The 27194-nt window shown below is 39.7% G+C and overlaps 1 protein-coding gene across 7 annotated transcripts in view; it reads right to left on the reverse strand.

The window, feature by feature from the left end:
- SUSD4 (sushi domain containing 4) overlaps window positions 1–27194 on the reverse strand; it is a 234283-nt gene that overhangs the window by 95861 nt on the left and 111228 nt on the right. For 6 of the 7 annotated variants that reach the window (XM_044004309.1, XM_044004310.1, XM_044004304.1 and 3 more), the window contains exon 3: window positions 22201–22413. The exons of the other annotated variant lie outside the window; for it this stretch is intronic. In XM_044004309.1, coding sequence (XP_043860244.1) covers window positions 22201–22413 — 213 coding nt within the window. The remainder of the gene's footprint in view (window positions 1–22200; window positions 22414–27194) is intronic. 7 annotated transcript variants of the gene reach the window in all.

Here is a 27194-nt window from a genome sequence, read left to right on the forward strand (position 1 = left end):
AATTAAAAATAAAATATAAGTAATTTTAAAAAATGGAGACAGCTAGATGACAGCGCTTTAGATTTTGAATTGATTGAATGGCTTGACCCAAAAAGTCCCTTCATAGAAGTCTCCCGTGGAGTGTACCAGGGATCTGTATTTCATCTTGTGCAGTTTAACTTTTTTTTTTCCCAATCAGTGACTTGATAAAGGCAGATTTGCAGATTATCAATTTAAAAGAAAAAAGGAGGGATAGGTAAGAAAATGAATTACAGAGTCAAAATTTTTAAAGTTCTTTACAGGCTAGACCATTGGGCTGCATAAAATAAAATGAAATTTAATTGAGATACATGTAAAGTCTTATGCTTGGATTTGAAACATTTATATCACCTGTGGAAAGATCACTGGCATTGGATTAGAGGGCTTGGATTCCAATTCTGCCTCTGATGCTGATTTTCTGTGTAACCTTGAACAAGTCACATACACTTCTGTTTCCTCATTGTGTGACCCTGGGCAAGTCACTTCACCCTGTTTGCCTCTGTTTTCTCATCCCTAAAATGGAGATAATAATAGCATCTACCTCATTGTTGTTGTGAAAATCAAATGAAATGATAATGTACAGTTCCTGGCACATAGTAAGAACTACATAAATATTAGCTACTATGATCATGGCATGATCTCTTCTTTGTCAAACTATGTTGGCTCTCTCTTTTTTTTCTCTCTCTCAAGGCAATGGGGGTTAAGTGACTTGCTCAGGGTCACACAGCTAGTAAGTGTCAAGTGTCTGAGGCTGGATTTGAACTCAGGTCCTCCTGAATCCAGGGCTGGTGCTTTATCCACCCCCCACCCCAAGCTCTCTATCATTACTATTTCCATTTCTAGGTCTTTCATTAACCATTTAATAATATGTCTAATAATATGTTACAGAATTTTGCCATAAATTGAAGTAAAGCTCACCAGTTAATAGTCCTCCCCTTCTACCCGCCCTCCTACTCTCTTCCTTTTAAAAAAACAATCTGAAGATTTGCCTTTCTATACTTCAGGAGTACCTCTCTAATGTTCTGGAATCTTTGCAATCTCTAAGAGGAAGCGTTGGGTAATAGTAATAACAATAATAGCTCATAATTATATGGTAATTATCCCCCACCTCAAACTCTTCCTTCTTCTAAACTTCCCTGTTTCTGTTGAAAGCTCTGCCATCCTCTCAGGCACCCCGGCTTGGTACCTTGGCATCATCCTCCACCCCTCACTGAAAATATTCAATTCCTTGCCAAATTTTGCCATTTATAGCTTCACAGCATCTTTTACATGGAACCCATTTTTCTAGTCACATAGTTACCAACTTAGTTCAAGTTCTCATCACGTCACCTCTCACCTACATTATTTCAAGAGCTCTCTAATTGGCCTGCCCTCACCCCACCCCGCAATTCTCCCCCTAAGCCTGGCTGCCCAATTGATTTGCCTTAAGTACAGACTCCTCCACTCAATCATTTCTAGTGCTTCCCATTGCCTGCAAGATAAAACATAAATTCCTCTGTTTCACTTTTAAAGCCCTTCTCAACTGGCCCCAACCAGTTCTTCCAGTTTTATTGGACATTACTCCTCTCCCACTCTCTGGGATCCAGCCAAGCAGGCCTTCTCCCTGCAATTTACCTGGGTTTATCATTTTAACGGCTGCTTTCTGCCCCTAAACTATCCTTAACATGTTGCCATGTTTCTGCCCCCAACAGTCTTTAACATAACTCCATTATGTTATTAAGGAATATTATTGTTTTGTAGTATTTAGGACTCACTGAACGATATTTCAAATTCTGAAAAATATGAACTTGGGAGTGAAAGGTCTTTGAAATTGATTAGTTCATCAGTTCCATCTCCCACCAGGAATACATTCCCTCCTTATCTCTGCCTTATCTAGATCCTCCCTGGTTCCAAGATGCCTTCTAGGCACCATTTCCTGTAGGAAGTCTTTCCTAATCCCAACTCCCCTCCCTCCCCTAACTCCTTATATTTAACTGCATTGTGGGTGCATGGGCACAAACTGAATTTATACTGTATATGATTATACACATATTTCTTGACTCTGAGTATGTGTATATATTACATATATTATATTATATTTTACACACACACAGAGTTGATATAATCCTCATTTTAAAGATGAAGAAATAGACTCAGAGGGTTTTAGTAACTTACCCAGGGTCACAGAGTTGTAACTGTCTGAGGCAAGATTCAAACCCAGGCTTCCCTGAATGCTATCCAATATTCCATGCTACCTTGCATGGTATATAGAAGGACTAGACTTGAAGTAGTAGATGAAGTGTTAGATTTGGAGCCAGAAAGAAGTGGATTTAAAATCGTACCTTTGACATTTACCAGCTGTGATCATAAGCCAATGGTTTAGCCCCTTCCAGTCTCAGTTTCCTTCTCTGGAAAGCAGGGATAATAACTGATACTTAGCTAATTTGGTTGTTGAGGATCAAGTTAAATAATCTAAGCAAAAGCTCTATTAAAAAAGTCATCTAACATTATATGTACATAGGGGCTTGGTAACCTTCAAGGTCCCACCCAGTTCAGGTATTTTGAGATTCTGTCAGAAGATTTGGGTTCAGGCTCTGCTATGTGACCCTGGACAAGTCACTTAATTGCTATTTGCCTCAGTTTCCTCAACTGTAAAATGTGGATAATAATAGCGCCTACTACTTAGGATTGTTGTGAGGAGCAAATGAGATCATATTTATAAAGCACTTAGTATAATGCCTGGCACTTATTAGATACTCAATAAATGCTTGTCTCCATCCCTCTCTCCCAACCTCCCTCTCTTTCTTCTTTCCTTTCTTCCTCTTTCCCTTCCTTCCTTTGTTCTTCTTTCCCATCCTCCCTCTTTTCCTTCCTTCCTTCCCTCCTCCCTCTCTCCTTCCCTTCCTTCCTTCTTCTACCAAGTACCAACTATGTGTTCTTGGCCAAGACACTCTCTTGGAATCTGACTTCCCTTCCTCCTAGTAGAGCATCAGTTTCTTCATCTGTAAATTTGGGGTGATTATGCATGGACTTCCTCCCTCACTAGGTTGTTGTGAGGATGGTGAGGAGAGTACTTATTAAATCTGAAAGTGCTACATAGTACTATATAAATGTGAGCTATTATTAGCTTTAACTTCCCATAAGAGATGCATATATGCACTCAAACAGATGCAAAAAAAAAACCCCCATGCATAATGGAATAGTCTTTTGATATAGGAACTCTGCAACTATTCAAAAATATTGTATACAATCTGAGAACTCACCCAGATGTACTTAACCAATATTACTAAGAATTCGAGTGTTTCCTTCTTTCAGTATAGAAAGCCCTAAGACCCATCATTCAAGAGATGGTTGTGTGGGGCAGCTAGGTGGAGCCGTGGATAAAGCACCAGCCCTGGATTCAGGAGGACCTGAGTTCAAATCCAGCAGCAGACACTTGGCACTTACTAGCTGTGTGATCCTAGGCATTCCTCATTGCCCTGCCCCCCCCCCCCCAGAGGGCTGTGTAAAAGCTGAAAAGGATAAATGATGCTATGCAGAAGGCAACAAAGGAGGCAATGTTACAAAGAACGAGGGGTGATGATGATGACAATGGCGTTTATGCCATGAGGACATTATCACATACTTATAGCACTTTTTAGTTTATAAAGCGCTTTCACATTTTTTTCTCTCAGTTGATCTTCACAGCAATCTAAGTAGTTAGGTAGGTATTATTCCCATTTTAGAGATGAGGAAACTGAAACTCAGGGGAAGTGATCTGCCCAAGGTCGCACTGCCAGTAAATGGTAAAAACAGAACTTTAGCTTCCTCCCAGTTGAATGTAATGTGTACTACCATACAGAGGCATATTTGAAATTTAAATTGTCACATCCACATGCCTAGGGTTTTCTTCTAGAGGGCAATGAAACCTCTAGGAGAGGTTATTTGATTAAGTATGCTCAGTTCAAAGAACCTTGCTCTAGAAGGCACTATTTCTTCTTTTTTTATAGTTAGGATCTGTGACTCCCTTGGTGTAGGGAACGCCTACTCTACCAATGGAGAGCTACCACCATTCTGCACCTAACAGTCTTAGAGGGTTGCCTGGGACACTGAGAAGATAGAGAACATACCCAGTTGGGGGATCCTTCGGGAAGTCAGTCCCTCCTTTTCAGTGACGTATGTTGTTGTAGAGTTGTTTTCTCCCTCACTAGACTGTGAGTTCCTTGAGAGAAAACACTCTCTCTCTGTCTCTGTGTCTCTCCTTCTCCCCACCCCCACCCCCCTATCCCTTCGTCCCTCCTTCTCTCCTTCTCTCCCTCTCTCTCCTTTCTTTGTATACCCAATACTTAGCACAGTGCCTGGCACATAGCAGGTATTTACTACATGCTTGTTGACTTGAAGAAACCTAGTGTTACATTTTGTAAGATCAGCCCCTACCAGAAAAAAAACAAACAAAAAATGCTGCATACATCTCTCATCTATGTACTTAATGATCCATGTTCCCTTGTCATGAAATACTACTGAATGAGTGACCACAGGGAATCGTAACCCTGTGCTCTGCATGTGACTAGGTCAAAGGTAGTAGCCAGAATATTCTGATTGTTTTCAGATCTAGAGATTTTCTAGGTCCCTCATCCTTCTACTTAACTTCTCAGCTTCAATTTCTTCATCTGTAAAATGGGGATAATAATAGCACTTATATCTCAGGGTTGTTGTGAGGATCAAATGAGATGGCATATGTAAAGCACTTTGGAAACTTTATAGTGCTATACAGATGCTATTATCGTCATTGGCACTATTATTTTTATTCTTTACAGATATGCCTGGCATGGTTTCTGAGGCATAGAATAAAGGATAAGTCTTGGGAGGCTCCTCCGAGCAGGAAGTCTTCACCCTTATGTAAAGCAAATGCTGGGCCCTGGAAGGGGTCTGAATAGGTAATATGAAATCATAAGCACTTTGATCCCCTGTTCCTTTGGTCTGGTGAAGCTTTCGATCTGCCCTCAATGCCACAGAACACTGGCATGAGGAAAAATGAATTTAATTTGCAGTGGGGTTGGCAGGAGACCTGTGGGAGCAGCGCTGCATTTTTCATAAGCTGCCAGCCTAATTCTGTGTAGTCTCGGTTGGTCGCTTGTGAAAAAAATACTTTCTGGGGAATCTCTACAACCAGCCTAGCGTTCAGGGTGGCTTAATGATCATTTTGTGACCTTTATACAATCAGACACAAAGCTCTGTGTGCATCTTTCCATTCGCCTCCTTTTTTCAGAAGCACAGAGGGCTAGCCTACTGTCACCTCATAATCCTTTTAGCGCCCCCACCCCCACCCCAAAAGGAACAGCAGACAACAAGGGCCTGCAATGTTCTCTGTAAAGAAAGCCAGCAACCATTCTTATTTGGTTTTGTTTGGTTTTCACTCTCCCCAATTGTGAGAAAAATCCACAGGTTTTGACACTGTTTGGAACTGAATGACATTGGAAGCAGCCAAGGGGTGTGTGTGTGTGTGTGTGTGTGTGTGTGTGTGTGTGTGTGTTACTACCTCTCTGGTTGCAATGGTGCTGGATGTGTCATCAAGGAACCTGGGATCAGATTCTACTCAGCTACTTTCTGCCCATGTGATGGTGGGCAGTCTACTTCATTTCTCGGGGCCTGCGTTTCCTCTTCTATAAAATGAGAGGGTTGGATGCAATGATCTGAATTTCCCTTCCAGCTCTAAATCTATACTTCCAGGACCCGTTCCACCCACCCTATGATTTTTTTTTTTTTTGGTAGGGCAATGAGGGTTAAGTGACTTGCCCAGGGTCACACAGCTAGTAAGTGTCAAGTGTCTGAGGCCGGATTTGAACTCAGGTCCTCCTGAATCCAGGGCCGGCGGCGCTTTACCACTGTGCCATCTAGCTGCCCCCCCCCCCCCCCCATGATTTAACCTTAACTCTCATTTGCCCAGATTTTTCAGGTCCTGAGCATGTGAAAGTCACGGGATGATTACAGGCACACACACAAATGCACTACAGAAGAGGGGCTTTGAGGTGGTTCTGCGGAAGTCAGAGATGGGATTCAAGCCTCTCATTTTTGTAATGGAATTAAGGCCCACGGTTGAATGAAAAAAAGACAGTGGCCCTGGTGAAGGGAGAAAGTGCCAACCTATTCCTCCTTGTTTGGGGGAAAACAATAGATTAGTCAAGGCAAATTGAAAAAGGAAACCTTAGGGGAAGTCTTGAGGATGGCCCTTCTGGGCATAGGCTACTCCTTCTGACAATTTACATCAAAGGCAGCTAGGAAACACACTCCGGGCAATAGAAAATGCATATGGAAAGGGAGAGGCTTGAAATAAAACTCCTCCCCCCTGCCCCTTCCCAAGCTTCTGCCTCTTTTGGTGAGGTCTCTGAGCCGGGAGGCAGCTCACCTTAATTTATGAATAACTATAAAAAGACATATGACATTCTAACTTTGAAAAGCACTCCCATGTCGGTGTTAATGAATAAAGATTTTTTTAGTGACAGTTTTTGCTAATGAATCAAGCCGAATCTTTTAAAGAAAATATTTGTAATACCATGCTAGTACTTAAATTCACATCATGCCTTTCCGTCAGGAAGCTCAAAGCTCCACCTGAACATCATCCTATTCATCTTTTTTCTAGCCCTCTCTGATCCCAAAGAAAGATTGACTGGTGGTGATGATGGTCACAGAACTAGGAAGGGTCAGAGATAGGTCTTGAATGCAGGTCTTTCTGATTCTAAGTCTAGTTCTCCACCTACCATGCCATGCTTCCTCTCAAGTACAGTTAGGCCATTTAAATTATGTCTTTAATGATTGGCAGACCTCAAGATTACACTGGGGTTGGTATGGGGTATTACAGCATTATATTAGAATGGTAATTGTTGGGGCATTGCAGATATGTATATTAATTCTTTAGATCAAAATGGCAGCCGATTATTTCTCCCCCACCATTCACTCCCTTCCCACCACACTGTATGAGTCACTAATCAGCCTCTAACAGTATTCCCAAAGATCAGAGCCCGTGCCTATATTCACATTGGGCCAGGAAAGGCTATATTTATAAGTATCTGGGCTAATTTGCTTGGGTTGGCTATAACATAATGCTAATGAGAATAAGTTCACAAGTTCAATCGCCACCTAAGTCATTTAGCTGTATTCTGTTCCATGGCCCTGGCCTTGCATGGTTAACTCCTGCTAGATGTCTTAGAGATGTAGGGAATGGACTGAAGCAAGGTGGCATAATTGCATATGGTTAGATTGGTACAAATCCATTCTCAGTGCTGGAAAAATAACTCAAAATGCAGACTACATTTACAGATAGCAGGTTAGCAATATCATCTTTGGATATAAAGGACAGAACATAAAGTATGTCGATGCAATATTCCTTGGTCATTGGTCCCCTAATTAGCATTTTAGCTTTTCTCTAGCTCCATAGGAATCAATTGACCAGTTGTAGGGATGGAGGATAAATGCTTGAAAAAAAAAAAAAGACTTCTGGTCAAGGAGTTCATTTTTAAAATAAAGGATTTTTATACAGATACACATAAGCTCTCTTAATATACCTAAGACCGCAAGGCACAAGATGATACTGATTTTAAATTCTTCCCATGACTTGCCATGGAAAAATTCTCACTTGCACAAATTCCTCGTTAGACGTATGGGGTCAAAAATTTGGGAAGTAATGTGACACAGTTTTTCAAGTGATTAAAACTTTGATTAGGTGCTATTAAACTATATATATATTTTGGGTTTAATGTGAACATTTCTGAAATGTGCATGGACTAAAATAACTGCTATAGGCATCCAGCATCTGTCTTGGCCATTAAAGGAGGACTACAACAAGCAGAGGAAATCTTGTTCCTGAAAAAACACTCATTGAAACATACTTTTCTCCTCTTAGTAGAGACATGGGACCTTACTGGGAGGGCAAAATTTTGCATGTATTGGCATATGCTATAGTTGTGTAAGCTGCTTTTACTGGACTTTTTTGGTTATAATGTAGGGAATTATGGGAGGTGTATGGAGAATGATTATAGTGTCAAAAACAAAAGGCACTGGGGCTGCTAGATGGCGTAGTGGATAGAGCACTGGCCTTGGAGTCAGGAGGACCTGAGTTTTCAAATACGGCCTCAGACACTTAACATTTACTAGCTGTGTGACCCTAGGCAAGTCACTTAACCCTGACTGCCTCACCAAAAAACAAACAAAAACAAAAGGCACTGAGTATCATGTGATTGGCAATATAGTAGAATAGCTTTTTTTTTTACAAAGTTCTCCAACTTAAAAACCTAAAAAAAAAAAGGCAAAAAGCAATTAAAGCTAAATCTACAAGATATAAGAAAATGGAAAGACTTCACAAAGCAAGAGTTTCATGGAATATGACAGCTGAAATATTCAGGATTGTCACTCAGTTTCCGCACTCAGAGCTCACCCCAGACAGGACAATTATTCTCATGAACTTCTATTTCAGGACCTGACCAAAGGGGGTTCCTCTATGGAAGTAACACAGTGTTAACCACCAACACACTACAAAAAGCAGAAAATATTGATTCTGTCCAGCTATTGGAAGGAAAAGAAGTATAACAGTGGGTGGCAGGGTAGGGAGAAAATGGCAGTGCAGAGTGACAAGAGGTGAATCTCTAGGGAAGTCCATACCTAAGACAAAGGGGAATCTAAACCCAGTTGGGGTTAGCCTTTGCCCACAGAGATCAATGGACCCAGGAAGCCACTAGGATTCCCTACGTCTTCCTGTGTGAAGATGTTGAAGATATACTGTATGGATGATAGAAATTAGTTTAGAAATCAAAGTTCTCAATGAAGAATTAAAGCAGGCAAATAATAAAGTAGAAAAATTATAACTCATGACAGAGAATCTCTCCAAAGAAAGACCCTGAAAAGAGAGTGACTTATTTAAAATGAAAAAATAACAAGAAGGAAGGAAATTTGACACAAAAAAGCCAAGAGAGAAATTTAAAAAGACAAAAGAATTGTGCATAAGCCAAAATAACCAATAAATAAAATAAGATGCATAGAGAAAATGTGAGGATCAAAGCATTCCCAAAATAATACAATATACCATAAAAATCTGAATGTCATACAGTAGGAAATAATATAACAAAACTGCTCAAGATTTTTGAATACAGACAACAAAGTACTAATCAAGCAAATCTATAGATCACCACCAGGCAAAAAAAAAAATCTGAGATATGTAATGGTTAAAATTCACAGTATCAATACAAAACAATACATCTTTCAGGTATCTAGGAGAAAGAACTTCACATCAATTCAAATAACTCAGGATTACTCAGCCCCTATAAGGACTCAAAGGAAAAAAATATAATCATATATTTCAAAAAGCAAAAAACCTCAAGTTACAACATAAAATGACCTATCCTATATAACTAACTAACGTAATCATTAATGAAAATATAAATCTTCTAAGGCATTCCTACAAAACAAAAATAGAAAAATGCAGAGGTGAACATAACATTCAATTTTCAAATAGCTTAAACAAGAGAAACACAAGGAAATTAAACACAATACCAATAAAAATTAGGCAATGAGGGGCAGCTAGGTGGCGCAGTGGATAGAGCACCAGCCCTGGATTCAGGAGGACCTGAGTTCAAATCTAGCCTCAGACACTTAACACTTACTAGCTGTGTGACTGGGCAAGTCACTTAACCCCAACTGCCTCACCAAAAAAAAAAAAAATAGGCAATGAAGCAATTCTCTCATGCCTATATACTACTTTTTTTTTTTTTAAGAAACTATACTCGAAGGTAAAATAAATTGTAAAGTAGTAAAATTAAAGGAATTTGGGAAGGGGAAGGCAAATAGTGTATTACAACAGTAGGAAAGAATCTATGGGAATGGATTAGCATCAAAGTATCATAAACAAAATTTAAACTCAAAGAAAGTACTGAGTTAAAAAAGGAAGAGTATAAAATCAGTACAAAAGAAATAAGTGGGAAAAACCCGCAATCCTAATAGTTCTAACTTTAAATGTGACTTAATTAGCCAATTCAATAAAATGAAAAATAAGTGAACTCTCGAACTCATGACACGATTGCTCCATAAAACATCCAAATAATACCATAGACAATTCTTGGAGCAGCAAAATCCACAGAAGAATGTGCTGAAATCATCTTCTAACCAAGAACAGCTTGGAAGGTCAGAAGGAGGGAGCTGCTGTGCTGATACAGGAGTCGGGCCCAACCCCACAGTCACCCTGACACAGATCCAGTCTCAGGAAGGCCTCTCCAGAGAAAGAGAACCCTAGAGCCTCTGAATCAGCTGAAGCACCAGTGTTGTCTGGAACTAAGCTCACAATCTGGCAAGAGGGAGGAGCCCTTGGCAGGGGAGAGATTACAGGAGTCTTTGCTGGTGCTGAGGCAGAACTTGGGGTTTTCATCCCTGCTGGGAACCAGGAGGTAGGCTTGAGTGGCAGTGGCCCAGGTGGGGAAGGGGCACAGGCTTGTTGGAGCTGACAACCACAGCACACAAAGCTGCATGATTAGCAAGTTGGTCTGGGGTCATCTACGGATCAGGGAAGAGGCCAGGCAAGTGAAAAACCTTCCCCTCCTTAAATCATACCACCTGGGACTTCTGAAGCTTGGGATACGGCAGCCTGGAAACAGTGCCCCACTTTAAGGAGCTAAAAGTCAAGTAAAAGAAAGGCAAGATAAGCAGACAGAGAAAGGTGAGGACCATAAAAAGTTTCTTTAGTAACAAGGAAGACCAACGTGCACCCTCAGAGGAAGATGTCAACATCAGGGCCCCTATATCTAAAGCTTCCAAGAAAAATATGAATTGGTCTCAGGCCATAGAGGCGCTCAGAAAGGACTTTGAAGATAAAGTTAGAGAGGTAGAGGAAAAAATGGAAAGAGAAATGAGGGTGATGCAGGAAAGACACGAGAAAAAAGTCAACAACTTGAAAAGCCAAATGGAAAAGCTCTCTGACAAAAATAATTGCCTAAGAATTAGGATTGAACAAATGGAAGCTAGTGACTTTATGAGAAATCAAGACACAATAAAGCAAATCCAAATGAATAAAAAAATAGAGGACAATGTAAAATATCTTCTGGGAAAAACTGCTGACCTGGAAAATAGGTCCAGGAGAGATAATTTGAAAATTATTGGTATACTTGAAAACCATGATAAAGAAAGGAGCTTAGACATCATCTTCCAAGAAATTGTCAAGGAAAATTTTCCTAATATTCTAGAAGAAGAAGCTAAAATAGAAATTGAAAGAATCCACTGATCACCTCCTGAAAGAGATACTGAAACTCCGAGGAATATTATAGCCAAATTCCAGAGCTCTCAGGTCAAGGAGAAAATATTACAAACTGCCAAAAAGAAAGAATTCAGGTACTGTGGAGCCACAGTCAGGATAGTACAAGATCTAGTAGCTTCTACATTAAAGGACCGGAGGGCATAAAATATTATATTCCAGAAGGCAAAGGAATTGGGATTACAACAAAGAATCATACATCCAGCAAAACCAATTATAATCTTTCAGAGGAAAAAATGGGACTTCAATGAAAAAGAGGACTTTCAAATACAAGACCCTAGAGAACCATAAAAAATTGTAGTTGGGGGACATACCTGGGGTGGGTGACTGTCTTGTGTCTGAGGCCGGGTTTTGGCTGGGATCCCCCTGTGTCCAGAGTGGATGCTTTGTCCAGTGTGTCACCTAGCCACCCCATGATGACATCTTCAGGGTAAAATTGAGGGGTACGAGGAATGCACTGGGGGAGGGGGAAGGGCAGAGGTAGCATAGGGTGAAATCCCACATGAAAGAAATAAGAAAGGACTTACAGAGTGGGGGGAAGAGATGGGGGAGGAGCAGGACAGTAAATGAATTTTACACTCATCAGAATAGGCTCAAAGACCTTAACCTTATCAGAGTTGCCTCAAGGAGAGATTAATACACACACACACACCCAATTGGGTGGAGTAATCTATTTAATCTAGGCAGTAAATGAGCCTAAAATTCATCAGAATTGGCTCAAGGAGGGAATAACATACACATTCAATTGGGTGGAGTAATCTATCTAACCCTGCAGAAAAACAGGAGGGTAAGGGGATAAAGAGAGAGGGGCAAAAGAAGGGAGGGAAGATTGGGGGAGGGGACAGACAGAAGCAAATACCTTTTGAAGAGGGATAGGGTGAAAGAAGATAGATAATAGAGTAAATATCATGGTGAAGGAAATAGGATGGAGGGAAACATTTAACAATAGTAATTGTGAAAAAGGAGGGGTGAAAATTGTACAAAAATTATTTATAGCAACTCTTTGTGGTGGCTAAGAATTGGGAATCAAGGGAATTTCCATCAATTGAGGAATGACTGAAGACACTGTGGTATATGATTGTAATGGAATGGTATTGGAAATGACAAACAGGATGATCCCAGAAAAACCTGGAAAGACCCATATGAACTGATATATAGTGAAGTAAGCACAACTGGGAGGACATTATGCATAGTGACAGCAGTATTGTTGAATGAGCAATTATGAATGACTTAACTACTCTCAGCAATACAATGATCCAAGACAATCCCAAGGGATTGTCTTGACGAAGCATACTATCTACCCCCATAGAAAGAACTGATAAAAAGAGAACTTTTAGATTGTACATATATAACTTATATCAGATTGGTTGATGTCTTGTGGAGGGGGGAAGGAAAGGGAGGGAAAGAGAAAAATTTGGAACTCTAAATCTTATGAAAATGAATGTTGAAAACAACCCTTACATGTAACTGGAAAAAATAAAATAAATGTTTGTTGCATTGAAAACAAAAATAAATAAGTAAAATGGAAAATAATGGTAAAATGGATACAAAAAGAAATATAAATTGTTGAATATAAGAAATATATAAAAATTAAAGAATGAAAGTCAATAACTGAAATAAAAACTTACTATTTAAAAAAGTGATTTAAAAGTAAAAGTTGTCATCATGCTATCAAACAAAGCAAAAATAAAAATTACCATGTCTGTATGGATAAACTGAGAAAACTGTATTATGCTTAAAGGTACTATAGATAATGAAACAATCCCAATACTAAACAGGTATAAACTAAGTAGTGTAGCAGCCAAATTCATAGGAAAAGTTAACTAATTTGATAAAACATATATACTATAGCATAATAATTATAGAAAGCTTTAATATTATTCTTTCAGAATTGGACAAATCTAACATAAAGATTAGCAAAAAGGAAACTATAGAACTGGACAAACGGTAGAAGTTATAGCTGAAAGATATAATATCTTCTAACTAGAAATATTATACATGTAATATACATATTCCTTTGAATCACATGGTAACTGTACAAAAATGGGCCATTTGCTAGGGCACAGAAAAATTATGGAGGAATCTAAAAAGTAAGAAATAGCAGAAACACTACTTATAGGCCATAATGTAGTAAAATTGTAATTTACAGGAAACACAAGAAAAAGATATGAACAAAATAGAGCCTTAATAATGACATTCTCATAGTGAGGGGGTCAAAGAATGAAGCATGGAAACCATACAGAACTGCTTGAAAGAGAATTACTAAATACTAAATTTTCTCTAGTGTACTATTTTTTTTTTGTGGGGCCATGGGGGTTAAGTGACTTGCCCAGGGTCACACAGCTAGTAAGTGTCAAGTGTCTGAGGCCAGATTTGAACCCAGGTACTCCTGAATCCAGGGCCGGTGCTTTATCCACTGAGCCACCTAGCTGCCCCCTCTAATGTACTATTAAATAAGTACACAAAAGAAAAAAATCTCTTGAAAAGCATACATTGAATAAAAAGAAAAAAATAATCAGTTCAGTATGTGATTAAAAAAAAAGCAACAAATGAACAAAACCAAAATAGGCACAAATGAACATATCTTGAAAATTAGATGAAAATAGATAAAAAATTTCTATATAAATGATAACAAACTAAAAGTTGATTGTTTAAAAAGACTAATGAGGGGGCAGCTAGGTGGCACAGTGGATAAAGCACCGGCCCTGGATTCAGAAGGACATGAGTTCAAGCCCGGCCTCAGACACTGGACACTTACTAGCTGTGTGACCCTGGGCAAGTCACTTAACCCTCATTGCCCTGCCAAAAAAAAAAAAAAAGACATGAAATCAAAACTATTAACTAACTTGACCAGAGAGAGAAATGAAGAGACAAAGTGAATTTACCAAAATTGAAAGAAAAAATGAATGAGGTAAAACCACCACAACAAAGAAATTTAAAGAATTATCATAACTCACTAGACACAATTATGCGTGAGCAAAACCAAGATTCCAAAGGAATGAATACTAACCTAAAAAACATAAATACTCAAATGAACAGAACAAAAAATTGAGACCTTAATTCATTCTCAGAAAATGAAACAGAACAAGCCAAATGGGAACTATCAAAAACCCTACTCCAGACAGATTTATAGATGGATTCTTTCAAATGTCTCAAGTGTGATGAATATCTATGCTATAAAAATTAGTCTTAAAAATTGAGAAAGCAAGCTTCTTAGTAAACTTTATTTATGAGGCAAATATGGCAAGGATACCAAAACCAGAGAAGAATAAAATAGAGAAATAGAATTATAGCCCAATATCAGTAATAAATATTAATAAAATTAAAAAAAAATAAAATCCTGGCAAAAGGACCACAATAATATATCCAAAAAAATCATTCACTATTACCAAGTTGGACTCATACTAGGGATATAAGAATGGTTTGATATTAGGAAAACAATGAGCATAATAAAACATATTAAAAAGAAAATAATCATAACATTTTTAAAATTAAAAAAATTATCTTTTGACAAAATATGTCATTTATGCATAACATACTAAAAAGCAAAGGTGTGGAAGGGCCATTTTAATATAATTTAAAGTATATATCTAATGCCAAAAGCTAGCATTGTTTACAACGGAAAAATACTAAAGAATTTAGGGAAACTGAATGTTATATGATTATATTGACTAAGTTTGGCCTTTCATTGGAGAGGTAGATGAGTAGGGCATATATAGTCAGGTCTACTTGATGTGTTGGTCAGTTTGGCTGAACTTTTTTCTTTCTTTTTTTAATCTTTGTTACAAAGAAAGGCTGACTGAGTGGGGAATGGGGAGAGTAATTCAGAACTTTTAAAAGCATCAGTAAAATATAGAAAATAAAAATAGTTCAAAGAAAAGGCCTTTTACCTTTGAGGAAGAACTGGGCTGAAACCCCTCAAATATTAAAATTCTTGTTTCATAAAACTTTCAGAGTCTACAGTTTTACCCTCTTTTTCCCTTTCTTATTCTTTTCTTTTAATTTTGGTATACTCTACTGGGAACTATAAAGAAGAAAGAAAAAACATGTGGATTTTTATAAAGAAGCAAGTTGTCTCCATCCTGAGAGCCTCTAGCTGATTTCTCAAGTATCACCCTTCACCCAAAAAAAGGTGGAAACTCAGGCTGCTGCTGCTAGAAGGGTCTGTTTTAAAATTTTTTTAATGCCCTTTCTTGAAAAAGAATCCAAACGGAGAAGAGGGTGTGCTTTAGAGTTTCTGCTAAACCTAATTAACACTATGACCCTGCATAGGAACTTTGCTCAATTATTTAGTTTTTAATTAAAAACCCCCACCAAAAACAACTTCTGTTTAACCAATGTAACTACTAGCATAATACCTGGTATGGATTTAGTTTCTTACCTGTATTAAATGTAGTTAAGACAGAAAATCTTTTTAACAACATTAATTAAAAATTGGTTTCTTCTAGAAACAGACTTACTTTTGCTCAGTCTTATCATTTTTTCAGAATAAAAATGAATCCTAAGTTGACTTTATTTCAGTCTGTTTCATCTATTTTGGGGGCTATGGATAATTTTTTTTTTTTTAGTGAGGCAATTGGGGTTAAGTGACTTGCCTAGGGTCACACAGCTAGTAAGTGTTAAGTGTCTGAGGCTGGATTTGAACTCAGGTACTCCTGACTCCAGGGCCAGTGCTCTATCCACTGTGCCACCTAGCCGCAAGGTACATTCCACAAAAGTTGCTTACAAATTGATATTCCTGCTGGGGAAAATTTCCCCAGTGAATTTTGTTGTAAACTTTCAAGGAGGGAGACACCAATACGGTGCCTAGCTCATTGGCATATTGTTTATAATGCACCAGAAGGATGAGTCTTATTTGGAATTGTAATCCCCACTGAGCAGCTACCTTTTCTCTACTGGACATTGTCAATGTTGGTATCTTCCTTCCATCCCTGGCTACCACTTCTATCCTTTTTAGGCCATAAAAATGTCTTCTTTGTAAGTGGTTCTGATGACTCCAGACTCACAATTCCTTTTTTTGCTTAGAGGATTTCTGAGTTTATGTGGTAGGATCAAATGAGATAACACAAAAAAAAGTACTTCGCAAATCTTAACATCCTAAATAAATGCTAGCTAGTTAGCTAGTGGGACAAATAGGTCGTGAATTGAATAGAGTCCTGGGCCTAAAGTCAGGAAGATCTGAATTCAAATCCAGCCTTAGACACTTACTTGCCATATGACCCGGGGCAAGTCACTTCACTCTGTTTGCCTTAGTTTCCTCATCTGTAAAATGTGTTAGAGAAGGAAATAGCAAACCATTCCAATATTTCTGCTGTGAAAACCCCAAATAGTATCATGAAGAGTCAGACACAAGTGAACAACAACAACAATTAGTGGCAGTAAAGCCCCCCCCCCCCCCAGTGAAGGCACCCTTCATTGTGTCTTTTTTTTTTTTGCGGGGCAATGGGGGTTAAGTGACTTGCCCAGGGTCACACAGCTAGTAACTGTCAAGTGCCTGAAGCCAGATGTGAACTCAGGTCCTCCTGAATCCAGGGCTGGTACTTTATCCACTGTGCTACCTAGCTGCCCCTTCTTCATTGAACACTGTAGGCTTTTTAAGTACCATAATTAGAATCAAAGTCACGTTACTAAAGCCAGCCCCCCAAATTACAAAGAAACTGGGACTCAGTTTCCCCTCCCTAGGAGGGGAAAGTCATGTGGTTCCTTAAATTCACCATTTTGTAAGTTCAAAATTCAGCATATCAAGTTTACTTGAAACAAGTGGGATATTCAAAGAAAAGTATGGGGTGAATGCCTACCTATATAACAATGAAAGACAGCAACACATAGGGAAATGTGAGAATGAAAACAAAAAAAACTGCACAGACTTAAATAAGAGAACATTTGCTTATTTGGAAGAACGTCCCAATGGTGTGGTTGGCCCAGCAGTATGGAAGTGTAAGGTTCTTGGTTCATGTTCCTCAATTAACTATGCCCTTAGGTAAGTCAGCTAACTTCTTGGGGGTGGGAGGACTTTCCAATGAGATGATCTCCAGCGTCCCTCTCAGATTTAAAATTCTGTAATTCTACAGAGAACTGAACTAGTGGGAGGAGTATCCATGTTGACAAGATTAAGGGTCCACTGAAGCTCTGAATTATGATTCTATATATGTGACAATTTGCCACAATGTAACTGATTAGCTGATGTCAACAAGATTAGAGAACAGAGACAGCTTTGCAAAAATTAGTGTCAGAAAAAGCCATCCTGTTCCAAGTTACCCAAGAGGCAAAATCAATATTCTGATTACATACCAGTAGAAATATACGTTCCTTGTTGACTTTCTATCAAGAGCATCTAACAAGCACCTGGCATATATTAAGCACTTATAATAAAAATGTTGTTGAATTGCAAAGGCCTGGCAGGGGAGAGGAAGCAGGGACCCGGGGCACAACAGCCTGGTGTAGAGGGGAGGTTCTCTCTCCTCTCCATTAGCCTGGACAATCCTTCTTTGTCTCAGTTCCAGCTTCCCCTGCGGTGAGAAGCAGAGGGAGTGGTGCCTGTGATTTCTGAGTCTGTGGGGACAAAAATGATGTAATGGATGATAGGGGTGACCCCTTGCTTCCCCAAAGTATTTTCTTTCAGATATTCCTGAGCATGAGTCATGAGGGTGTGCTAGCTAACAGGGCCTGCATGCCGTCCGGGCCATGTAGTATCTCAAGATGAGTTTCTATGAAAGCAAAGTTCTATCCCTATAACCAGGTGACTCCCATGCCATCTGCTGCCTCCTGCTATAAGGTTCAGAAGTTCTATGTCACTTTCCTTTAAATGGAGTACAGACTGGAAGAGAAGACATTATTAAGGTCCTCTGCCTCAGCTTCTCACACCCAGGACATGTGTTTTCTTCCTACACCAAGGACTATACTGTAATAATAACTGATAATAATACTAATAATAATGGTAGCTAGTATTTCTGCAGTGCTTTAGGATTTGCAAGGCACTTTACATGTGTTAGCTCATTTGAACCTCAACCCAGTGAGGAAGGTGTTATCATTATCCCCGTTTTGCAGATGAAGAACCTGAGGCTAAGAGACAATACAGTTATCCCTTCCACACCACGACTTTCCCCATTGCAGCTTCAATATATTGAGGGTCGATGTAAGAAATTAAACGGGAATTTGGGGGAGTTTCATGGTTGCCACAAATGACACGCTAAGGCCAGCAGATGACACAGAAAAAGTTTAGAAACTCAGAAATGCTTAATCCAAGTTCTACAATAATGTACTATAAATACCCCATAAAAGAAAAGAGAAAAGTCAGCCTTCTTCTCTGGTAGGAAAGAAGGGTAGAAATTTTTACACAGATTTTCCAGATCACAGGAGCACCATAAACCCCACATTGTGGAATGGATAACTGTATATGACTCATCTAGAGTCACACAGCTAGTAAGTATCTGAGGCAGGATTCAAACTCAGGTCTTCCTGATGCCAGGTCCCACACTCTATCCACTGCACCACCTTGCTGCTGGCAAAAATCTCTAATCATAACCTGGCCTTTTGACTCACACACTTCCAATAACTGTAGCTATACCTAGTTTTCCCAGTTCAGCCAGAATATCTAGTGTTCTACATCTAGGGGTTTTTGATGGGAAGAGATTGCTTTCATTGGCTTGGACCTTGGCTCTCTTCTCAGAAGGGTGATAAAACCATAAGACAAGTGTGGATAGTGGCTCCATCAAATAACATTTAATTGATGCTTCCTACAGGCTAGGCACTGTGCTAAGGGCCGGGAATACAAAGAAAGGCAAATATATAGTCCCTTCCTTCAAGGAGTTCACATTTACACGCAGAACATGTACAGAATAAGTGTACCGTAATCTCAGAGGGAAGGCATTAGCAGTGAGAGTAGGGGACTGGAAAGATCTGTGCAAAGGGGGTTTTGGTTGGGTTTTGAAGGAATTCAAGGGACCCAGCAGCCCGTGATAAAGGAGTAGAGCATTCTAGGCATGAGGGACAGCCCGTGTAAAGGACAGAGTTAGGAGATGACATGTTGTGTGTGAGGATCAGCAAATTGGTCAGTGTTGCTGGATTACAGTGTGCCTTGTAGGGAGTAAGAAGACTAGAATAAGTAGGAAACAAAAGGGTTTTATGTTTGATGATGGAGGTAACAGGGAGCCACTGAAGATTATTGAGTAGGAGTGTGGCATGGTCAGACCTGCATTTTAAGGAAAATCACTTTGGCAGATGATCAATGAAACCAAACTGACCACAGAGGCTTGTATGTCAACAGCCACTTGTAGCCCAGTTGTTCAGTGGTTTCGGACCCTGATGAAGTCATCACCTATTACTGAGAAGGCTTACTTTCATGTGACTGACCTTAAAACTATGAAAGAAGTGAATAAGGTCCTGCAGAGTCACAGTAACTGCAATCTTAGTGATTCTTTTTTTTTGGGGGGTGGTGTGGTTAGTAATTTTTCTCCACATGACATAGTGACACATGGCCATGTTTGGGAATGATAGGACAATATCTTCCTGGTCAAGCTCTCAAATAAGAATGTGCCTGATTGTAGCCTTCGATGCCCTAGAGCAGGAGTTGTTGGAGAGTCCCAAGGTTGACAATACTATCAGAGTGTGGCAATCACTGGCTACTGAGTGTGCCTGCCAGGCTCTGGTATTCCCCATGGTGCTGCACCCTCCTCCCCTCCTGGCCAGGAATCCAGCAGAGCTGAGGAGCCTCACCTGGCCACCTTGATCTCACAGATGCCATCTTCTTAGAGGCGGTCACTTAGGCAGGTCTAGTCTTAGTACCCAGAGCATCCCCAAACCAGAGAGGAACCATCTCGCCCAGGCTAGAAGTATATCTCGGTCCCATTGTTGAGAGTCTCACAAGCTTTGATCTGCTCTGTTTCTGACCTAGGCTGGTTCCTCTCCCATAGGCACCATCCCCTGGAGGAGATCTTTTCCCATCGACTCTTCCCCCCACTCAGGAGCTCAACATATTGGTGCCAGACTTAGCGTGGACTCCTGATTGGCTATAGGCCTAGTACAGCTTGGAACACCAGAACTTCAGTGATTCAACATTCTGAGCCTTCCCTAGTAGCCAGGTTTAAAGGAATGCACCCCTCTGCCCAGCTGGCTAATAATGATGCTGCCACAAGATGAGGCCTAGTCATTAACGTGAGCAGGATAAGTATGCTGGGGAGCAGGGGTCACAGGAACATTGGCAGCACTTTATGGGAGAAAGAACAGTTCAGACGTCCACATACTTCACCCTTACCCCCTCTAAGTGTCTAAATGGGACAAGGAGGCAGGTTTTTATGATTAGAGATCATTTAACAAAATAAGCTATTGGATCTTCTCTTTTATTAAGGATTCAGTTTTAGGTTCTACTTCAAACCTGGGCTTCCTGGTTTCTGAGTAGTTGTAAGGAAACTTGTATCTATCTATCTATCTATCTATCTATCTATCTATCTATCTATCTATCTATCTATCTATCTATCTATCTATCTATCTATCTATCTATCTGTCTATCTATGCATATTCCTATTGTTGATTTGAGAAGGAAGGCCTGACATCCTTACTGAGCACTTGGAAGCTAGGGACAAACCATTTCCATTCAAGGACGCTCTCCTTAGGGGTTTTTCACTTCACAGTGAAAAGCTAAGGGAAGCTAGATGACTCAGTGGATAGAATGTTGAGCCTGGAGCCAGAAAGACCTGAGTTCAAATTGGGCCTCAAACACTTACTAACTGTGTGACCCTAGGCAAGTCACAACCTCTGTGCACCTCAATTTCCTCAGCTGTAAAGGGGATAATAAAAGTATCTACCTCCCATGATTGTTGTGAGGATCAAATGAGATAATATTTGTAAAGTGTGTAAACAAAGGTGTCTGGCATATTGTCAGTTCTATATAAATGTTTATTCCCTTCCCTAATTTGAAAAAAAAACCCAAATCCTCTGTTACGTTGTTTTGCTATTCTGGTAGTATGTGTGCTTGTCTTCAACTTAGAAACAAGTCCTCCCCCCCAAAATTTGTCAACTCTTTCTTCTTCTCAAGCCAAATGCTGTTTAAAAGGTTTCATGGGGAAAAGCACATGCTAAATTCAGTGGACATTTTTGTGACTTGTGATGATAAATCAATACTTGTCAGGAGCCAAAACTCTGGTTTCTAATGAACTTGGTAGGATAATAAGCTTTATGACACCTTGAAATTTGAGGCCCAAATTAGTGTTTGTGATTTATCAGTCTTTATTTATTAGGACTGCTTCATTCAGTCCATTGAGACAGATGAAGAACTGTTTATCATTCCAATTAGTTAAACTAATCACATTTCTAAAACTCCAAATATGTACTCATATAGCAAAAGTCAAGTTGTTTCTTCCAATAGGTTTAGGGATAATGACTAGAAATAAATCTATATCTTGCTCATCTGTCACTACATGCCACATTCCTTTCTTCCTTTAAATGAATTACCCCTGGCATGGAACTAATAAGCAGTAATTGATTTGCTCCTTTGAGAAACATAGATATATCTATATCTATATCTATATATCTATATATCTTTGAGATCATCCTATACAGTATTCAAACAATATTTTTTGCCAAGCTTCTCTCTGAATAAAATGGAAATGCCCACAGATTTGGCAACCTAGTAACAGAGAACCCTAATGTTAGCTGGATGCTATCTCAGAGTTGACAAAAATGGTGATGAATAGAATTATAATTGGGATAAAGGAGACATGGTATTCCTTGAGTTGCTGAAATTTCTCCCAGACCTCATTATATGCTTATATTGGTCAATGTGCACAAGGTTCTTAACAACTGAACCATCCACCAGAGTGCAGGGTTCTGACCCATCTGTGACCCACGCATAACCTTGAAAATCTTCAGCAAACACCATGGGAGACACACAAACCTAGCTTAAGTCTGGATCGTTCACAGAATGCTAAACACCTTACCTTCTGGTAGGCACGCCGGTGTATCAGTAGGTATCCAGCCTAAGGAACCATTCAAATGTTTCCTACACAGTCTTCTTGGCGGGCCCCTAAGCTTGTATCCTTCTTGGCAGTGAAATCGGGCTATGGAATCTTCGAAAAAAACACCTCCACTAGGTGATCGAGAGCCATACTCTGGGATTCCTGGGTCAGCACAAGCAGGAAGATCATCAAACCCTGTAAAGATATATCAGAGAAGTCTCTGAACCCATCCCTGGTATCCTCTATCATCATTTTGGCTTGGTTTTGTGGAAGTTTCAAACACACTGGACTCATGGTGAAATGAAATAACTCAAGGGGGTAATAACCAAGCCCGCTCTATTCTGCATTTTATCACCTACCCAGGAAGGCTCATAGTTTGCTGTTTAAGGACCAAGCCAGTGGGATTCAAGTCAACAGGGGAGGGATGAAAAACCTTATGGGGTCTGCTTTATGGCAGGAGTGAGTTGAAGAGTAGATCCTTCAATAGATACTATCACCCCCCTCACATGTCTATCTTTTCCTGTTCCTTCACATCTAAATGTTCTATTTCCAGGTCTTTTATTCCCATTTTACCGAGGGAGCCATACTATATAACTTGGACATGGAGGCTCTCTTTTGGTGCATAGTCCACCAAATTGGTATGGCTCTGTTTATGTTGTTTGGACACCCACAAATTCACCAAATATTCCCTGAGTGTTTATGTATGAGCGATGTGTGCATAACTCGGGCCATGTCATTAAGGTTGTATCTTCCCCTACCTCAGGAGGGCTTGGTTTATCAGCCTCCTGTTCTGCAGACTGCTCACCGGACTTGGGTGACCATCTCCAAGAGGCATGAAAACATTCTACGTGGCAGAGGGGAGAAATAAACCATGCTACCTTATACAATCTTTTTCTTTACAAATAGCATTTTTTTTTCTTTACAAATAGTATTTTTCCCCCCAGGGCAATGAGGGTTAAGTGACTTGCCCAGCGTCACACAACTAGTAAGTGTCAAGTGTCTGAGGCCTGATTTGAACTCAGGTCCTCCTGAATCAAGGGCTGGTTTTTTTTATCCATTATTACAGTCTTAATAAGCATCAAGTCATTAAAAATCAAATAAACAAAATAAGGAATAAAAAAGAACATCATAAAATCATAAATTCCAAATTATAGTCTGCTAACAGAATTATGCCTGTGAGTCTAAAATTTTATTATGTATAATAACAATAACCTCTTATTTGGTTCTGAGTTTCCTTCTGAGAACTATAACTAAGGTGAAGCAACAAGGACTTTGCTCACAGGTTCTGCCTTTTAGATGGCAAAGGCAGTATTTGTACTCCTCCAGCAGCATAGAAACAACTGAGTTTAGATGCTGGTTAATGAGATAATTAGTTAAAATGGGAAGCTACCAGATGGTGCCTTCTTCCTCCTGGCAAGGCACACACCAGGTAAGCTCCTTCCCACCTGGATCCGCTCTCTTTTTTCCTGCCCCTAGTTTTATGATATCTCAGACTCTCTGCCCACTGGCTAGTGTAGGTTATCTACTACTACTCTAGCTGAATTTGTCTTAAAGCAATATTTGAAGAAATATTTGGGGCCATTTATCCTGGGCACATTTTGTACTGCTTACCCTAGGTGCCAAAATTACTAGTTATGTCTCTCCACCTTCCAATCCTTTTCATCTGTGCCATTATCAGATTTTGTTGTTGTTATGTTTTATGTAGTTGTAATGAATGTGTATGTACCTTATAAAATCTTAATGATCCATTTCTGAACTTTAAAAAAGAACAGTCTTAGGAACAGAGAGTCCATGTAAAATTGAGGATCCCTGAGGATCTGATAGACTTCGTGGTGATGCCTAGGGAAAGATCCCTGGGATTTTTATTTTTCTCTAGCCCACTCTTACTTGGATTATAAAATAAGGGTGGTTTACTTGGTTGTCCTTAGCTGGGATCTGAATTTTTTCCAGATGTACATTCATATAGGAAATGCTATGCCAGTTTTCTGTTGATTGTGCCAGGGCAGCCAAACAGAAAAGGTAACACGGAGAAGACAGTAAGAGAACTGGATGCCATGGGGGTCTTGGTTAAAGAATTTTGCTTCGTGTTGTCAGCGATACAAGGGATGTGGTGGAAAAAACTGGCAAGGAGGACAGACCACTCCTACATCTGAACCAAATCAGAAATTCTGCCACTTGTGAAATGGAAGAATATCTGGCATTTTTTCAAAATGAGCCTAAATGTAGCTAATGTCACTTGTTCGAAGAAGAGATTTTCTCTCTTTTCTCCTTGCCTCATCTCCCAATACATGATGGCTGTTTATTGCTGTGCTGTTAATGTACAAATTGCTTTCCCACACAGCAGTGAAGCAATTAATGCTCATGGGGGGGGGCCCAAGAAATATTGGAAAGCCATCAAACTGTGGCTTTATGTTTTCATTCTGGGAACAAGGCATTACAGGTCAGCAAATGTTCCCTACAGAAAAAAAATGCCAGTGACTTCCTTTGGAGAATCTACAAAAGGTGGGGGATCTGGTATGGTGGTGGAAGCTTTTAAAAGGGTTCATTATGTCATCTACAAAGTAAAAATTAATTGCAATGAGATTCATTATCGAATAACATCTTACCACACGCAAATGCATGGTCCTCGATAGTCATTGTCATGATATTTTGGGGGGAAGGGTCTGATTTGCTAGCAAAGGGCATGATAGAGCCTTTGTCGGCCTGCCTAATATTAAAATAGTTACAGTCTCCCCCACTAAATTCAGAATCTTCCTTTCACACTGGCTCAGGGTCTGGTTGGCTCAAAGTTCCCCAGTCACTGTTTATTTTATGTAGTGTGGTGTCTGTGAAATACTGTAACAGAAATAAATCAGGAATTGGGAGATTTTGGTTCTAAGTCCCAGATTTGTAGCTCATTCATATTGGACAAGCCAATTTACCTGGGTCTCAGTTTTCTCTGCTGTAAAATGAAGATGGAGTTGGATTAGATGATCCAACTTTCCAGCTCTGACCACCTATGATTCAATGATGGACACACTATCTTTCCAATCCTTTTCAACTTTACCTCTTTTCCCCACCCACATAGATTTACCTTCTCTCCTCCTTCCCTAATCCTCCCATATATCTCCCCTCTTTCTCCCTCTCTCTGACCCTAAGAACTGAATAGAGGACTGTGATGGAGATTCAGCTAGAAAAGGTGAGAACTCAGGCCTCCCATCCCTTCACCCTCTGCCCATCCTTTAAAGATCTGAGCTAAGCATGGACCCCAAAGATCCTAATTTAGGCACTGACCACTTGACTACAGACTCCTTTCATCCGCATCATGAAGAGGGAAAGAGTTTTATTACAAAGTTGAAGATTCAGCATCTAGCCCTATCAGATAAATGAGTCCCACCATCATAAATAAAAGATGTGAGATTCATGAAATGCAGGGCATCAGAGTGGCAGTGTTTCCTAAAAGTCAATTCTATAAAACTATGTCTGAAAACTTGTATAGCCTGGCTACCTTTTCTGCTTCTAAGTGCTGTAAGATATTCCATGCCAAGCACCAAATTCCCTTGATTTTTAGATGTGCCTATGTCAGCAATCAGAGAGAAATATGGATTTAGGGATGTGATTCCTTGAATAAAAAGGAAGGAAATGTGCAAGTAGGACGAAGCGAAGCCTAGAATGGTAAAAGGAGGAACTATTCTTCACCTTGGGAAATTACTTCTATTGAGCAGGCTAAGTACTTTTTGCCTGGGATTGTCAGAGCTGCAAATGCCACTTTTCAAATGATCATCTTCCTCCTCGGCCCCATGATGATCAATTTCGAAACTAGATCAATTTTCCATAAAGCCATTTTGTAAAGGGAAGATGATAACCACAATCATCAACCGATATATCTACTAGGCCATCAGATGCATGTGAGTTAAGTGATGATAGATGTTCTATTCTATCCGGATGTGTAAGAGGGGAAAGAAAAAAAATTAAAAAGCATACAGAAAAGTTGACTATCGTAAAATATTTGAGCTGGAATGAAACTTTGAAATGATGAGGTTCAGCTTCCTCATTTAACAGATGAGGAAACTGAGGGCCAGTGGTATTGAATGATTTGCCTAAAGTCATATTAGAAATGAGAGATAGAGATAGAGACGGGACCAGAAACCAGATTTCCTGCTTACCACTCCAATGCTTGTTTCACTCTAATGTGCTATCTCTTCTAACCTAAGAATCAGTCCTCTTTTATACATTTTTCTTAAACTTATATATAGTTCTTTAAATGAGAATTTATTTTGAAAATGAATGTCCACCCTCTCTGCCTCCCACCTGCCCCCACCTTTACTGTTTGTTTTAATTTTTTTTTTATTTTATTTTTTTTTTTAGTGAGGCAATTGGGGTTAAGTGACTTGCCCAGGGTCACACAGCTAGGAAGTGTTAAGTGTCTGAGGCCAGATTTGAACTCAGGTCCTCCTGACTCCAGGGCCGGTGCTCTATCCACTGCACCACCTAGCTGCCCTCCCCACCTTTACTGTTACACTTGTGCTGTTACACAAGTGCATAGCGAAGCAAAACAAATCCCTGCCTTGGCCAGGATCTGTCTTAACCTTCACTCAGAGTCTATCACCTCTCTATCACATGGTAGGCAACCTGTTTCACCATGAGTCCTCTGAGGTCACAGTTGGTTACTGGATTGATCAGAGATCCAAAGTCTTTCAAAGTTAGGAATCATTTATCTTTGGGTACTGGTCAGCTCTCATGCTATCTCCTAAATGCCATTCTCACATAAATGGTAAATAAAGGTGTTGAGGCCACGGCTTAGCATTGCTTTAAAATTTACAAAGCACTTCAGACACATTTTCTTATTCGTTCCTCACAACACATCCATTTCAGGATGACCAAACTGAAGCTCTCAGAGATTAAGTGACTTGCTCCAGAGTCACACAGCTATTGTCAAAGGCAGAATTGAAATCCAGGTCTACCTGAGTCCAAGTCCAGCACTCCATTTAGTGTGC

This window comes from Dromiciops gliroides, chromosome 4, assembly GCF_019393635.1.
Source record: "Dromiciops gliroides isolate mDroGli1 chromosome 4, mDroGli1.pri, whole genome shotgun sequence".
Lineage (NCBI taxonomy): Eukaryota > Metazoa > Chordata > Mammalia > Microbiotheria > Microbiotheriidae > Dromiciops > Dromiciops gliroides.